At 43.6% G+C, this 14,585-nt stretch overlaps 3 protein-coding genes across 3 annotated transcripts; all 3 read right to left on the reverse strand.

The window, feature by feature from the left end:
• Positions 1 to 431: 431 nt before the first annotated feature.
• On the reverse strand, positions 432 to 2,196 carry BDB00DRAFT_65497 (uncharacterized protein). The gene has a single exon (XM_053118157.1). It carries the CDS (start codon positions 1,979 to 1,981, stop codon positions 791 to 793), a length of 1,191 nt encoding a protein of 396 aa, XP_052974421.1. The 5' UTR covers positions 1,982 to 2,196; the 3' UTR covers positions 432 to 790.
• Positions 2,197 to 2,230: 34 nt separating this feature from the next.
• On the reverse strand, positions 2,231 to 2,887 carry BDB00DRAFT_773102 (augmenter of liver regeneration; the record flags this gene model as incomplete). Its single annotated transcript, XM_053120078.1, has 3 exons — positions 2,231 to 2,410; positions 2,507 to 2,728; positions 2,795 to 2,887. 3 exons carry the CDS (start codon positions 2,885 to 2,887, stop codon positions 2,231 to 2,233), a joined length of 495 nt encoding a protein of 164 aa, XP_052974422.1.
• Positions 2,888 to 4,838: 1,951 nt separating this feature from the next.
• BDB00DRAFT_745857 (uncharacterized protein) lies at positions 4,839 to 5,330 on the reverse strand (the record flags this gene model as incomplete). The annotated part of the gene is made up of 1 exon (XM_053118538.1): positions 4,839 to 5,330. A coding segment is annotated over one exon (492 nt), but the record flags the coding sequence as incomplete, so codon positions are not given.
• Between the last annotated feature and the right edge of the window lie 9,255 nt (positions 5,331 to 14,585).

Consider the following 14,585-nt stretch of genomic DNA (forward strand, 5'->3'; position numbering starts at 1 on the left):
TTGAAACAAATTTGTCAAGGAACCAAGCAGTCAGAACAAGTCCTTCAGCAGAGCATCCGGAGATACAGTGAGATGTTTGCAAGGACGGTAACCGAATTCGGAAAACTAAGATACTCCATGCAAACATACTTTGACTATGGAGAGTACATTGAAAACGCGAGGAGAACATATAGCAGAGATACGAGTACCAATAATTCTACATCAACAAGAGGAGGTGGCCGAGGTAGTCGTGGTGGTGCAACTGGTCGAGGTTCGAGTTCTAGAGGTTCCAACAGAAGCAGCACCCGCGGTCGTGGACGCGGTCGTGGCCGTGGTCGTGGTAGCAGCTCGAATGGACCTTCTGATCCAGCAAATTGTTAGTGTGGCCAACCAGGTATACGAAGGACAACAACACAAGGGCCAAATCAGGGTCGCCAGTATTATGTATGCGCTAAAACGGATGCGACTTCCAAGTGTAATTTTTTACGCATTTGTAACCTAGACTACCAAGAAAAACCATGTCTCTTTACTTTAATCTTTGCATACCCCTCTTTATACACATATATTTGTTAATATTACTACTCATCAAAGCAATTCATCAATCTCTCCCATCCCCACTGCAACAATAACTCACTCTTCTTACAATTGCATTTATATGGCGCAAGGAAAAGTGTCAAGCATATATGTAAGGGAAAATAATGTAAGGTGTAAGATATAATAGTAGCTCGCAAGAAAAAGGGAGAGAGAGTTTAGGGATAGACAATGTTCATAGGTGAGGAATGCGCGGGGGAATTGAAAAAAACGATCGGTGCTAGTTCTTGGATGACTTGTACAGTTCTATAATCCGTTCTTTTTCTTGCTGCAATCGCTTTTCTGCAGCTAGGATCTGGCCGATGATGATATCTCTGCTATAACCGGGCGCAAAATTAGTAAATATGCCGTAACGTACATATCGATATTTCCATAGAGAGCGCGAGTCGATATTCTCGTATTCTAATGTGCGCTCCAGTAAAGAGAGTTGTGACTCGATAGATGGATCATCCTCGTCCGTATACATTCTAAGATAGTTTACCAAATCCTTTGGCAAGCGATCGCTGTTATTCAGACGGTTATTCTGATGCTGCTCGTCATCCAAAATATATTTTGTTACGGGCTCTGAGTATATGTAGTAACGAAATATACGATATTTGTCGGCAAGCGTTGTCTGTAAATGACTATATCGCTCTGGATATATATGTGGTACTGCTACATACGGATGGAAACCAGAAACGAGCCATGGAATGGATGCTTTCAACCAGTTTACCTGGATGCCGCAAGCCCGTGGTAGCCATGGGGTGGCAGTAACAGAGGCTGGATATCCTCGTTGAGTTATCGGCAATAGCTCATTGTTGTCGTTTATGGCACCTGCTGTTGTTTGGCGTTCGAGTTCCCGACGTTGCTGCCGGACGTCTGCACGATGCACATACGAAAACGACATGATCACGCCTCTTTTAGCGATAAGGTGAGTTTCATATTCTGCTGAATGAGTGCTGGATGATTCTGGAAGCATATAGCGCTGCTCCAATGCAGGGTTATATTGACCATATGACGGTACCAGCTTTTGGTATTTCTCTGGAAGCCCAGCTGGCATAGGGACGTGTTTCCACGGCTCAAAAAACAGCTTGACCAATCGGCGAAAGATGTTGGGCGGAAGAGTGCGAAAGTTGCTGGGCGGAAGAGTGGCGTCCTTGGCAATGGGTAAGGTGGCATCGCGTGGTCGAAACTCAATGACTCTATGTACGGGATCAAAACTATGTGCCACCATGGCAAGTTCCTGCTCGCAATAATGTGCTACTTCTGTCTGTAGAATGAGATTGGTAACGCGGGCTTTTTCGTAAATGTGTTGCTCGGCCAACCGTTGCCATGTGCGACAGATTTCTCTGTAGCGATAGAGTTCCAGAAAATCCGCGAATGACAAGACATTGTCAATGATTTCCAGTGGCAGCATCGTGTTGTAGCTCATATTGGCAATATGAAAAGTGAAAGGATAAAGTCAAGAAACTCATTTGCCACACTACTCTGAGTTGGAAAAGTCGCATTTGCAGGAAGAAGTGACACCTGATTGAATGGTGCCCCATGTGTACTGTGTATATTCCGTCGAATAAACAATGTTCTCATTGTTAGGTTGAAAGGTTTGGTAGATCTATTATCAAGGATTTACAATGTCTATTATTCAAAAAATCACAGTGTGTATACATGGGTCTTTTTTCTTTTAGTCGCATCGGCCATCCGGAGGTCCGTTCAGCCATCGTTCAAATACTTTTGTACAGTCAAACTGTTCTTTTCCCAGTTTCTCATTCACTTCGTTGTGACGACGACACAGCCATTCGCTCAGCTTTTTACGACTTCCTACTTGTACTGGCTCCCTTTCAACAGCTTTCTTGAAATCATCCTATTTGAATTTAACTGTCAGCCGCTGCTGGAAGGATTGAGACCCAGCCAGCCGATCCAACTGAAAACCTAATGCAAAAAGGCTATCATCACTTACTTTGCAAAACCAGCATGGATAGTGCTCCGAAAACGAAGAAATAAATGATTTCATGCTCTCCATCTGTGAGGGTGCTGGCCGCTCTGGATAATATGCTGCCATTGTATGTAACAGTGTCCAAGTCGCGTTGCCAAGTGTTTCTACGTCAGCCGGACAGTTCTTTTTTCGCCACTCTTCTTCTGGCATTTTTGATGTCTGTTCTTCAGTAGAATTTGACGTAGACTTTGACGTATTTGCCTTGGTTGCTGATTCGGGAGAGGCAGCTTCCGCAGCGGCAGAAGTAGCAACAGCACTATGGGCTGGCTGCTTTGAATTCTGTTTTTCGATCTTGGACCATGTTTTGAAATCAGTACAAACGCGACAAGGTTTGCCGTCCTTCATGGGAACTGTTTTGCCCGTTTCAGGATCAATCATTACGGAAGTTTTTTGAGGCTCGTTTGTCATTGTTGCTTCGGCGGCTGTCATTTCTTGTTTTGCTCACTAATGAAAAAGAGGAGTACAAAGTGAGTATATCTCGGTAAGCATTTTGTCCGGCTCCGTGATGGTGACTGAAGCAGGATAATTGAATATCCGTTAGCGTTCTGGAACTCAGGCCATTTCAGAGTCGCACCATTTTTCAAACAAGGTGTATGTTGTCTAAGCGTAGCTTGCAGCATCAATACTCAAAGAAATCATAATAAACAGAGAGATAAAAGCCAATGATAAAACTTACTTTTTGGATAAAAGAGTCCTTCGGCTACCATTAACAGCAGCTGTAGTTCATAAAACAATTTAAGAGGGAAGAAGAACGTTAGGCGACCGTGGAAAAGGGCGGATGTGTGAAAAAGAATGTAAAGAAGATGAGGAGGAAAAGATCATCGATATGTTGATGATGCATTTTCGTCTAAAAGACAGAGAATTTGACACTTATTAAGCTTTTATCTACCTTGCCACGCTGTAATAAAATCTGCTAGGATGTCTCTCCACACTTAATGGTCTAAAATATTTGTGATAGCTTCAGCGCCAAAGTGACCAAATGCATGTGCTTTTTTGAGTAATTCCGGTCTTCCATGTTCGGGTGGTTCAAAATAGATGTCATCATCCATGTTGTCAGTGTTATTACTTGTTTGTGTGTTTACTGTGAGAGTCTTATTTTGTACAGTGTTATTATTTGTATGAATTTGCGTAGCACTATGTACCCCCTTCCAGCTCTTTTTCATCGATGTGAAAAAGGCGAGATAATTGATCAGGAAGGATGTTATCTAATCCTGGTAGGTGAATAATTTCAAAGTCGTATTGTAAGATGGTGTCAAACCAACTGATCATCATAGCGTTGGCTATTTTTTGTGTATGGAGGAAGGTCAATGCTTTGTGATCCATGTATAATTTAAACGGTTTGCCATATAAATATTTGTGGAATTTGTCAAGTGCAAATATAATAGCTCTGAGCTCACGTCGTGTAGTGCTATAAGATCTTTCTGACTTGGAGAGTGCTCTAGCCATGAAAGCAATATGACGTGTTTCACCATCTATGACTTGGAAAAGTGCTGCAGCGATCCCGGTATTTGAAGCGTCAGTTGCAACCTGAAAAGGGTGTGATAAATCGGGAAAGCGCAGGATGGGAGCTTCAAGTAGCATTTTCTTTAACGTATCAAAACTGTGTTGTTCTGTTTGTGTCCATAAACCTTTTAAAGATTTGGCATTGCGAAGTCGGTCTAAAGGTGCCATAACTTCAGAGACTTTTGGTAGGTAAGAGCGCATGTAATTGATAGTACCACAGAAGGCAGCTATAGCTTTGCCAGTTGTAGGTGTAGGGATATTTTGGATGTTGCATACTTTGCGTTTATCCAGTGATACACCTTCGGTGGATACACAGTGGCCAAGTAAGTAGACACAACGTTGTGCATATACGGCTTTGTCATGATTGATGCGGAAATTTACCTCAGTTAATTTGTCAATTACTGCGGCGACATGGATATCTTAACTCGGATAATCACATAGACTACAAGCGCTGACACTCCTGCTATAGCAACTCAGTATAAAAATATTTATAATGCAATCAATTCACAACCTACAACCTGGTCATTTCTAGAAAGTTACAAATTTGATTTTTTCACTTTTTCTTATTTTATCTGAACAATTAAGCTCGGATTCTTCACACGAAATGAATTGATGGCAGCAGTATGTGGAGATATATATGAATGGATGCATTTATTCAAAGCGCAGGGCGCAGAAGCTGTGGCAATTCTTGGTTGAATCAATCAAAGAATAAATGGAGTGATGAGTGGGGCGCCGTTTTTCTTGCCACGAAGAAGCGGCACGGACAGGTTGACACAAACGCCAGAAGGTGGGTCATCAATGTGCGCAAATTGATCAAGGACACAAATGTTGCTAGCTCTTCTAAAAACCGGGGAAATGTAAGCTGCGCAACTTCTTGCATCACATAGATTCCATCGTGGCGGAGGCGCGTCAGAAAAAAAGTGATATGAAAACCATGCACCTGGAAGGTCAGAGCGGCTTCCAATGCATTGGTATCAATGGTATCCTTTGCTAGAGTTGCCAAACGCATAAGATCGTGGCATAGCGCGTGGTTATCGATGGTGGGACGTGCAACTTTGACCTCTCCATATCCAAGACTGGGCCCAAAGTCGCGCTGCCGTAGCTTGGAAATTGTGGCGTCAGGGCGGATCTTGTCATTTTCATCAGACATGACGTTGGACCAGCGAAGGAGCACTTTTCTGTCAGGATCAGAGAATAGCGATGCCAAGATGGGATCAAAGTACTTGGTGAAAAGCTCACATTCTCCAATAGTTTGCTTGTTTTTAATGGCAACGAGCGGCAAGCGGCGCATCCTATAAAAATTGTTCAATTTTGGCACAGGCTTTCACGAACTACTAATCGATAATGACCTTACGCTACTGAGATGTCAATCGTATATGACGCAGCTGATAGCGCTGTTCATATAGACAAAAATCGGCATCTTTCATTTTAAGCTTAAGCAAAGCCTTTTCACCAAGCTTCTCCGGTTCAAACGCGTTTTCCAGCCTTTCAATTGCGGTTCTAAGACGCTTAATGGCTTCGAAACCATAAGCAGTGATAGAATCTGCTTCTTTCTATTCACAAATATCAGCTTAAATGTAGAATTATTTAAAGCGATAGACATCAAAATCGCTCCTACCTCCAGCATGGGCACCAAAGATCGTCCAAGGGGGCACATGTTTTTTCCGAGTACCAGAAGCTCGATATCTGCATCCACATTGCCGATGATCCGAGCCAATTTCACGCATACATCGTCGCTGATGTCCATCACGCGTAGAATCCAACTTCATTTCGAGCCGCTGTTACAATTGTGTCTATTAGAATTGATTTGAGCAGGTTTTGACAGTTACCGTTAGTATAAAAGTGCAGATGCAAACTCGTAATAGTAAGAAAATAAAGTCGCGCTTTTGCTCTCCCTGTGTTATTTTGCTACCGCTCCCCATTCTCAATGATCTTTACGATTTACAGATGCACTGTTATAATTACCTTGTCTCAAGATGAACGGCACACCATGTAGTTACAATGTTCACTGACGAAACATATACTGCTGCACTTCTTTTTTCTCTCAAGTCCCTTTATTCTGTGCCTGCTTCCCTCCACCTATCTGACTTTCAAAAAAAATTGAAAACGTCCGGGGAATAAGTAACTTGCATTAAATGTCGCTCGATATGGCGCATTGTTTTCTTGCTTGTATTGATGCCGATTGATTTTTTGCCAGGCATAAGCTATTGATTTGTGGATGGAAAAGAAAGACCGGTCAAAGGTTTCAAAGGGACTAGACAGTATCCACCATATAGCACGGAAACATTATACTCGAATGATCCAGTTCATGTAAACAACATCGTAGAGCAATGAACGGCTAATAACCCAAATGGGCTGACGTGATATGACGTCGTTTGTGAGCTCTTGATGATTATTTACGGCTGATGATGCACTTAGAATGGGTGTCTTGTCACTACTAGTTACATTGGTAAATAGAAATGCATGAAAGGAAAAGTATCTGGAACGTAGGGGACGGGGGATGATAGCAGATAGTGATATCTCATCAGCAGGATGACTGGGCGTGTATTAGATTGGGATAGCGCAAAGGCCAAGCCAGTGATCAAAGGGTCTCTGTACAGGGTTCGGGTCAATGTTGTTTATATTGAACAATAAATTGTTTGTTTGGAGTAAACATGTGCTGAACGCCGCAGCCAGCTTCTTCATGGGATCAGTGAGACATTGTAGAAAGTCTCGGCCATTGTTGTATCAACTGTGGTGGTGTGTGTAACGAAAATAAAAACCGCTCTCTTACACGAGTATATGCCTACGGCAATCAGTGATTACCGATCCTCCAAGCCCGCAATGATGGATGTGGGCAGCTTAAAATAAATTGTAAAGAGCAGCATGGCTGTTTTCAGCATAGTATGCGCGTCATCCTAGAGCTACTATTATCCATACAGGCTGCTTCTTCAGGTTGACACTGTTGTTTGGTTTGCTCGCTTTATCAACCACCTCCCTCAGCAGTAGCGATTCAAAGTCAATCAGACGTGGTCGGCGTATGTGTGGGTGATGTATGATGTATGTGGGAAAAAAACAAAATACAAAAGAAAGGAGGATGGTCGGCTCGTACGAGAGTCATACATGCATAATCTTAGCCTTGCTTCTGAGCACATGAAAGTTGTGCCAACGATGTTTTCGGTTAGTCAAGGGGTTGAAAGGGGCGTGGCGAGCGAAACAAACCATTAAACTGGTTCTCTCAGCTTAGAACAGCTTGCCTTAGCACCGTTGTTGCTGGTGTGCATACCCTCCCAACAAATTTCTTTCCTTTCCATTATTTTTGCGAACAGAACTACGCGAACACAGAAGGTAAAACACTGCGCCCGTAGAGAGGTATCCATAACTTTTCAAAGTTATGGATTTTCAATAAATTGAAGTTGGGAGATGGGGGAAGCCAGTACCCCAAAGTTTTGAAGGGGGGACAGAAGGGCTGCAAGTGAAAAATTAAAAAATACAAGATATTTTCCAATATATGGGGGTAGACATCTATGTGAAGCATGAAGGTTACAAGTGGAAAAGCAGCAACTTCAAGGCAGCTTCATTCAAAATTGGGGGTGCCACCACAAGCTAATAAAGAAAAAGCTCTTGCCAGATGCAAAGGTCTCGACAGTATATTAGGGGTACCTGTTCAGGGAATGTATACTTTTTATCAAGCAAAGGGGTCACAGGAGGAGAAAAAGCGGTTAAGGGTTGCAATAATATTGATTGGAGTGGGGACACGGATTTCAATCTGGGCGGGTTTTTTCATAGTTGCTGCAGCAGACGTACTCAAGGAGTATGATTTTGCAACATGCTAAGCAATAAAAGAAAAAAGAAAATAAAGAAAAGCCGCTTCTGAAGAGAGTCCAGATAGCATAGTCATCGTTCAACCGTTTATACAAAAGCTGCCGCTATTGACTTATTGTTGAAATGACCTGCTCAAAGGAAGCGGGCACTCCTTCCCCTTTTATATTAAGGGGACACATCAAAAAAGAAAAAGAACATAAAGTAGTCAAGCGATGGGCAACATATATGGAAGCAGCTGCAAATACTTTTATTTTATTCTGTTACAAGAAACATTATGCTGTAGAACAGGGCCAAGAGAGAAGTCCAGCACCTGATATGCAAAGCAGGAAGTAGTACCAAAGTAACGAAGACGCCGCACATTTGCAAAATAGAAGAGCATTTTTATCTGAAAGTAAATGGTAGATGGGGTCATTTTTCATTACCACCACTATTTTTGCCAGGCGATTTTAACGTTAAACTTGCAGAGTTCGTAAGACCTCAAATTTTGAGTTAAAAGTTGGTAATTAGCACATTGACTTTTGCAGCTTTCTTTCTGAATGGTGTAATCGGAAGTTGCCAGTAACGGAATTAGAATGGTTGCGCGTCGCTGATTAACAGAATGTGAGAAAGTGAATTGGATCGAAATGGTGCCGTCTGAAAGGCAATGCGAAGAGACGGCGCATCGATTTGGGAGGAAGAGTGCGTGAAGGAAGAAATGAAAGACAACCTTTTCACGAGGCACCAGTAGAGAGAAATGTTTTGGTTTATCAGAAAAAGGCTACTCAACCTTATGCGCTCACGTAGCCTCGAAAATCAGATACAAATATTTCATTTGATATTTTATTACAGACTCCTTTTCTATAAATAATCTGATGTAAAGACATACCGAATACTTCGTTAATAACAGCACGCGACGCAGAGAAGGACGTTGGGTAGTAACGTATATGGGCACCCGATTGCTCGATGGTGTATTTGTGCTGCCACGATCTTTTGTTTGCTAGCAACATGTGCTCATGCCTAAATTAACAATAATTAAAAGTGATCAGTAACGTTCATACGTAGAAAAAAAACGTTTGGTATTATCATGTGCTTATGTCGCCAAGATGCTTCTTGAGAAAGGATCGATAAATTGGTGGTTAGCAACGTGCGCATACTGCCAAGAAGCTTATATTAATATAAATAAAAAAATAAGTAGTGATGTTGATACCGCTGTTATCATGCGCTCGTGGCGCCAAGATATTTCCTGAGGAACAATCAATAACGTGGTCGAAAACATGCGCGTAGCGCCAATGTGCAAATTAAAATAATAATGAAGTAGTCTGATGCGTCTGCACCGTAACGATGAGTGCTATAATATAGATAAAGAATTGATTGTTAGAAAAAGATATAAAAGAGAGCGAAGAAAGCAACAGACTTATTACACCACCACTGATATTCTTCACGTACCCTTGTTTCCTTGACGATGTCCAACTTGAACGGCGAGTTCATGTTATGCTTTTGTCGAAATTGTCGGGCACATCCGGAGGGATACCGTCGAGTCACTCTGAGAGCGTATACTGATCATGTCAGGGCTGACGAACAGTATAATTTACAGCAGGAAATCAACGGTACGGTAGCAGAGCTTTCACAGAATAGTTTTTACGCTCGTATCAAATGTTGCATTATACTGATCCGCCATATGTAGATCAAACTCTGCCGATGGTGGATGGGGGCGATATGCAGATGGAAGTCGATGATCCACAGCTGCCTGATCATAACGCCGACGTATTTGATGATGGTAATTTTGTTGATGATATTGATTGTGAGTTGCGATGTTGCACTGTGTTGCGCTTTGTTGAACTGATTGTGTGTTCCTTGTTGGAATCTAGTTGTTGAAGCTGCGGCGGATTCCGGTGTAACCTTGCCGTATGAATCATTTGGAGGTGACCAACCAGTAGCGGATCAAGAAAGAGATGACGATGAATTGATGTACCAGGCTGACGACGTCGAATTCGATAATGTAGTCGAAGATGATACAGCAGGTTAGTGGTAGTAATGGTGCTAGAAATAATGTGGAAAAAATATCAGGGTTAATAACTGCTATGCAATAGATGAACCGCCAACAATCCTAGCCGCAACAAACCCGCTCGATTCCGTCCCACAACCATTGATATTCGTCTTCATCTTCATTTGTTTATTCCAACTCCACCACCTATCCGAGCGTGTCGCATCCATGCTGATCACATTCATCATAACCTTGTTCGCCGGCCTTCACATCCTCCCCGAAAACACCATTATTCCGTCTACAATTGCTGGGATACGACAAGCTATTGGCTTTAACCGGTTGACACAGGATCTGCGAAAATATGTTGCCTGCAGCAAATGCCACGCCATATATCTGCCGTCACCAACGTTGCACGAGCGATGCACCAAGCCAAGCAGCATAATCGACGGAGATTCTTGCAATACACCTCTATTTAAAACAACCACCAACAACCGTCGCTCCCCTATTAAAGAATATACTTACCATCCCTTACAACAAGCCCTGAAAAGGTTCTTCATGCGTCAAGGTTTCGAGGACAAAATCCTTGGGTGGCGAAATCGTCGGATTCCAAGAGCAGGAGATCTCGGCGATGTGTACGATGGCATGAAATGGGTCAGTCTCCAGGATTCCAACAATACCACCTTTGTTGAAGACCCACGCTCGTTGATGCTGACACTTAACGTCGATTGGCTTGCGCCTTTTGACACCGGTTACTCGTGTGGCGCCATTTACATCACCATCAACAACCTCCCTCGTGCCGACCGCCAAAAAGTTGAGAACGTCATACTTGTAGGTGTTATGCCTGGACCAAGTGAGCCGAAGACCTATGAGATGAACCACTACCTTGAGCCATTAGTCGACGATCTCATTGCTCTGTACGATGGCATTGAAATGAGCACATTCCAAGAACCACAAGGCACACGGATTCGCGCAGCTCTGCTTAACGTTACCTGCGATATACCTGCTGCTCGGAAGGTTGGTGGTTTCACCTCGCATGCCAGTACGCGAGCATGTAGCAAATGCACGCGCGAGTTTGTCGTTTTTCCAGGCACTACAAAGCTGGATTATTCAGGTCACCAAATTCCGTCCTCGGACCTGCGGACAAAGGAGGGTAACCTACGCGACGCGCAGCAATGGCTAGCAGCAACAACACCAAGAGCACGGTACAACGTCGAGCGTGAGACAGGGACGCGCTGGTCGCAGCTCCATCGTCTTCACTACTTTGATCCAGTCTCGTCCGTACTTATTGATGTGATGCACAATTTGTTTCTGGGGACTGCCGCTCGGATGGTGTCTGGATGGAGGACTTTTGGTTATTTCCGTGAAGCTGACTATGAGGTTATGCAAGAGCGCGCTGACGGGATTGTGTTGCCGCCTGGAATGCCTACCCTGAAGCGCAAGATCCAGCGCAAGTTTGGCTTCATGACGGCTGAGGACTGGAAGACATGGACGCTCGTCTACTCCGCATTTGTCCTCAAACCCATCCTCCCTCCTGATCACATGGCGAACTGGATGCTTTTCGTCGCTGCGTGCCGCCACATTGTCCAAACCACGGCCACATATGAGCGTCTCGACCAAGCTCACATTTTATTCGAGCGTTTCATATGTGGTTGTGCAGCATTATACGGTCCTGATTTTGTTACGCCCAACATGCATTTGCACTTGCATTTACGTACCACCATCGAAGACTTCGGGCCGGTCTACGCACATTGGTTGTTCAGCTTCGAGCGATACAACGGTTTCTTGAAGGACGCGTACACGAACCAGAAGGACTCTTTCGAGGTAACCTTCATGAAGCGATTCATCGAGAAGGCCGGTGCTCTTGATTTCGTGACGAACGAGGCTCACCGCTTTGCTCAGCTACCACAACAGCTCAGGATGCTTGTACGAATGGCCGGTCAATATGTATCCTCCCTCGTCTCATACACCAGCAATGACACGCCATTCGACCCGTATGCTTTCGTTCAATTATCCTTAGACACGGATATCGACGTGGATGGTAGCGAGCCGTTGCCCCCTGACACGATCAGTTCCATGACAAGTGGAAAAACAACACGGCTGCCAGATGATCGCGTAAACCTGCTCGTCAGCTTCTATCAGCAACATTATGATCAAAATACCGTCATCAGCGCCCAGTCTGGTCAACGACCGATCCATCCTCACACACTCATAGTGCACGACGGGGTGGAAACATTTCGAGCAATTGAGATTTTCGGACAGACTTACCGCTCAGCAACTTCGAGATCTTTGCGTGGGTCCTACATTCAAGCCTTGTTTATTCAGGGTAATGGAGTCGTTGCGTGGACCGGCCAAGTCCAATTTTTTTTCAAGCACAATCTCCTCGTTGATGGCAGACAGAAGACGCACTCATTTGCCTTCGTCCGTTGGTATCGCGCAGCAGCAAGGCAGCAACGCTTCGAAGATGAGGGCCTGGAAGAGTGGTTGAGCAGTTTTATGGCAGAAGGAACTGACTCCATCTTGCCTATCCACCGGATTCACTCGCAGGTGGCCATTGTCAAGTTCGGCTCGCAAAGAATTGCCAATAGTGCTAGGATCATAGTGATACCGCTAGCTAGAAAAGTGTTTTTGTAGAAAAAATAAAGATTGCGATAAAAAAAGAATTTTATTTCGCCCAGTCGGGCAAAGTGTTGAGCACGTCTTGCTCGATCTGGACGTCACTGCCTGGGATCAGGAGTCTGGTGTACTCCCCATTAGGCCTTCTTGTCCCGGTTGCAGCAGCGGCCTTGGACTTCGCGTCCAAATCGTCCAAAAATTCATTGGCCTATGCAAAGTATCGCTATAATATTAGCAACTTTTCCGATACTTAACAACACTGGATTTTCGTGAGTGTTTTAAATAATGAATTACCATGCTCGATCTCAAGGCAGGCACCAAACGTCGCAACACTCGTCCTCGTCCTCCCTCTTCATCGTCACTCATCTCCGGCGACATACATTCTCTCCGAAGGAGACGCTCGCATCCAGGGAAGCGCGATTCCAGATCCTCTGCATGGCGCTGGCGTGTGGCAATGCGAGTCTTCAATTTCTATACGTGATTGAGCGTTAATATTTACGTCAGAAAGCACTTGAACATACACTCGCCCTTTGCGCACTAACTTTGTAGACTCGCGAATACCGCCTGATTTCCACACCACGTCGAGCAGCTGTCGCCTCAGTGGTGCGCGACTTGGTGCGTAGCGTATTGAAGTACGCTCTCACTCTGTTGCGAACATCCATGTCGCTGAGCAACCCACTCGTTCTCGGGTTCGAAGCAACGAAGCCCAATACAGCTGTCGTAACTATCTGGTTATCCCGATGTCTGAAGCTGTTCTCGAAATTCCAGCGATCACATTCGGGAAAACTGGCGACGCATGAATGGATAGCCGCCTACCATAGAAATATAACATAGTTAAAAGACAATAATAAGAAGCTTTATTTTCTTTTATTACAGTCACTCTTGCACTGGCATCTCCCTGTGTCACGGAAGAAGACACCGGCTGCTGCTGGCCGTTAGCAACGATTGGTGTAGCAGTTGTATGTTGCTGTTGTTGTATAGCGTCAATGACGCTCGTCAAACCCGTAATTTGATTTTTGACGGTTGTCATCTCGGCTTGGAGCTTCCTGTTGGAATCAAGAACAGAAGCGAGAGACAAGCGATCTGCGATTCGCCACGCGCAACTGGTGCTGGCACGACGGTCGTTGATGATATTACTGGTATTGTTGTTGTTTGAAGAAGACATCTATAACATTAATAGTAAGCAACATTTTATGGACTATAAAGACACTAATGAATGACAGTATTTACGTTTGCAAAAAAAAAGACAAGAAGAGTATGTGCGGTGAAATAGCAAGGAAGAAAAAAAACACGTCTTTTACAGCATTTATTTATCTGTATCTGTAGGCTGATCTATGTAGCTCCCCTCCTTAATATTGTGCATTTGGCTAGCATAAATGGGGAGTATATAAAGTAGCATTGACTTGAAGTTCATAATTATCCTCTTTCTTTCCATTTTCTTTTCTATTTCTCTTCTCAAACACTCCCGCCGGCAATACAGTGTAAGGTATTTTATCTTGTATCTCCTCTCCTACTATGGAATGACTTCCCAACTCGCTTTTAAACAAACATTCACTTTTTATCTAGAGACACCACTTACGACTCAAGGCTGTTGTAGCAAGCTTGGTAAGTATTTATACCTTTTTCTCATATTGCCTAGTGACATTGCAAACTGCAGCGATCTCATATTATTTGTATACCCAGCTCTGTAGATCTCATCTCATCCGGAGTCATCATTGTAAGTACATTCGGGGGTGTTTTTACTTTTGTTATCTTTTGAACAAGCACTGCTTTGTAATAATTGATTGCTTTCTATCCTATACTCTACTTTAGTAGACGATGCTTTGATGTCTTACCTGCTCTTCTCTACTACGCCGTGCCTTTCTCAAAGCTTTTATTTTGCTTCCGTTCTCTTCGTTAGACTAGATAGACATAGTATTCCGTAGTTTTAATACTGTGATTGCTGCACACCATATCGCGCTATTGTTTTTGAATAAAATCCATCGTTTTTTAATACCGCATACATGCTTTCTGCTATTTTATCGCCATCCTGCAAATAATCGTCATAATTTTTGTAATACTGGACCCCATCGTATTTTACGTTGCCATTGATACTGCAGATGAATATAGAATATTTTAAAATAGTTTTATCGGTGTTGCTCCTGTACGATCCCAAAATGA

Source organism: Zychaea mexicana (assembly GCF_025766255.1).
Source record: "Zychaea mexicana strain RSA 1403 chromosome Unknown BDB00scaffold_116, whole genome shotgun sequence".
In the NCBI taxonomy this organism is placed as follows: domain Eukaryota; kingdom Fungi; phylum Mucoromycota; class Mucoromycetes; order Mucorales; family Lichtheimiaceae; genus Zychaea; species Zychaea mexicana.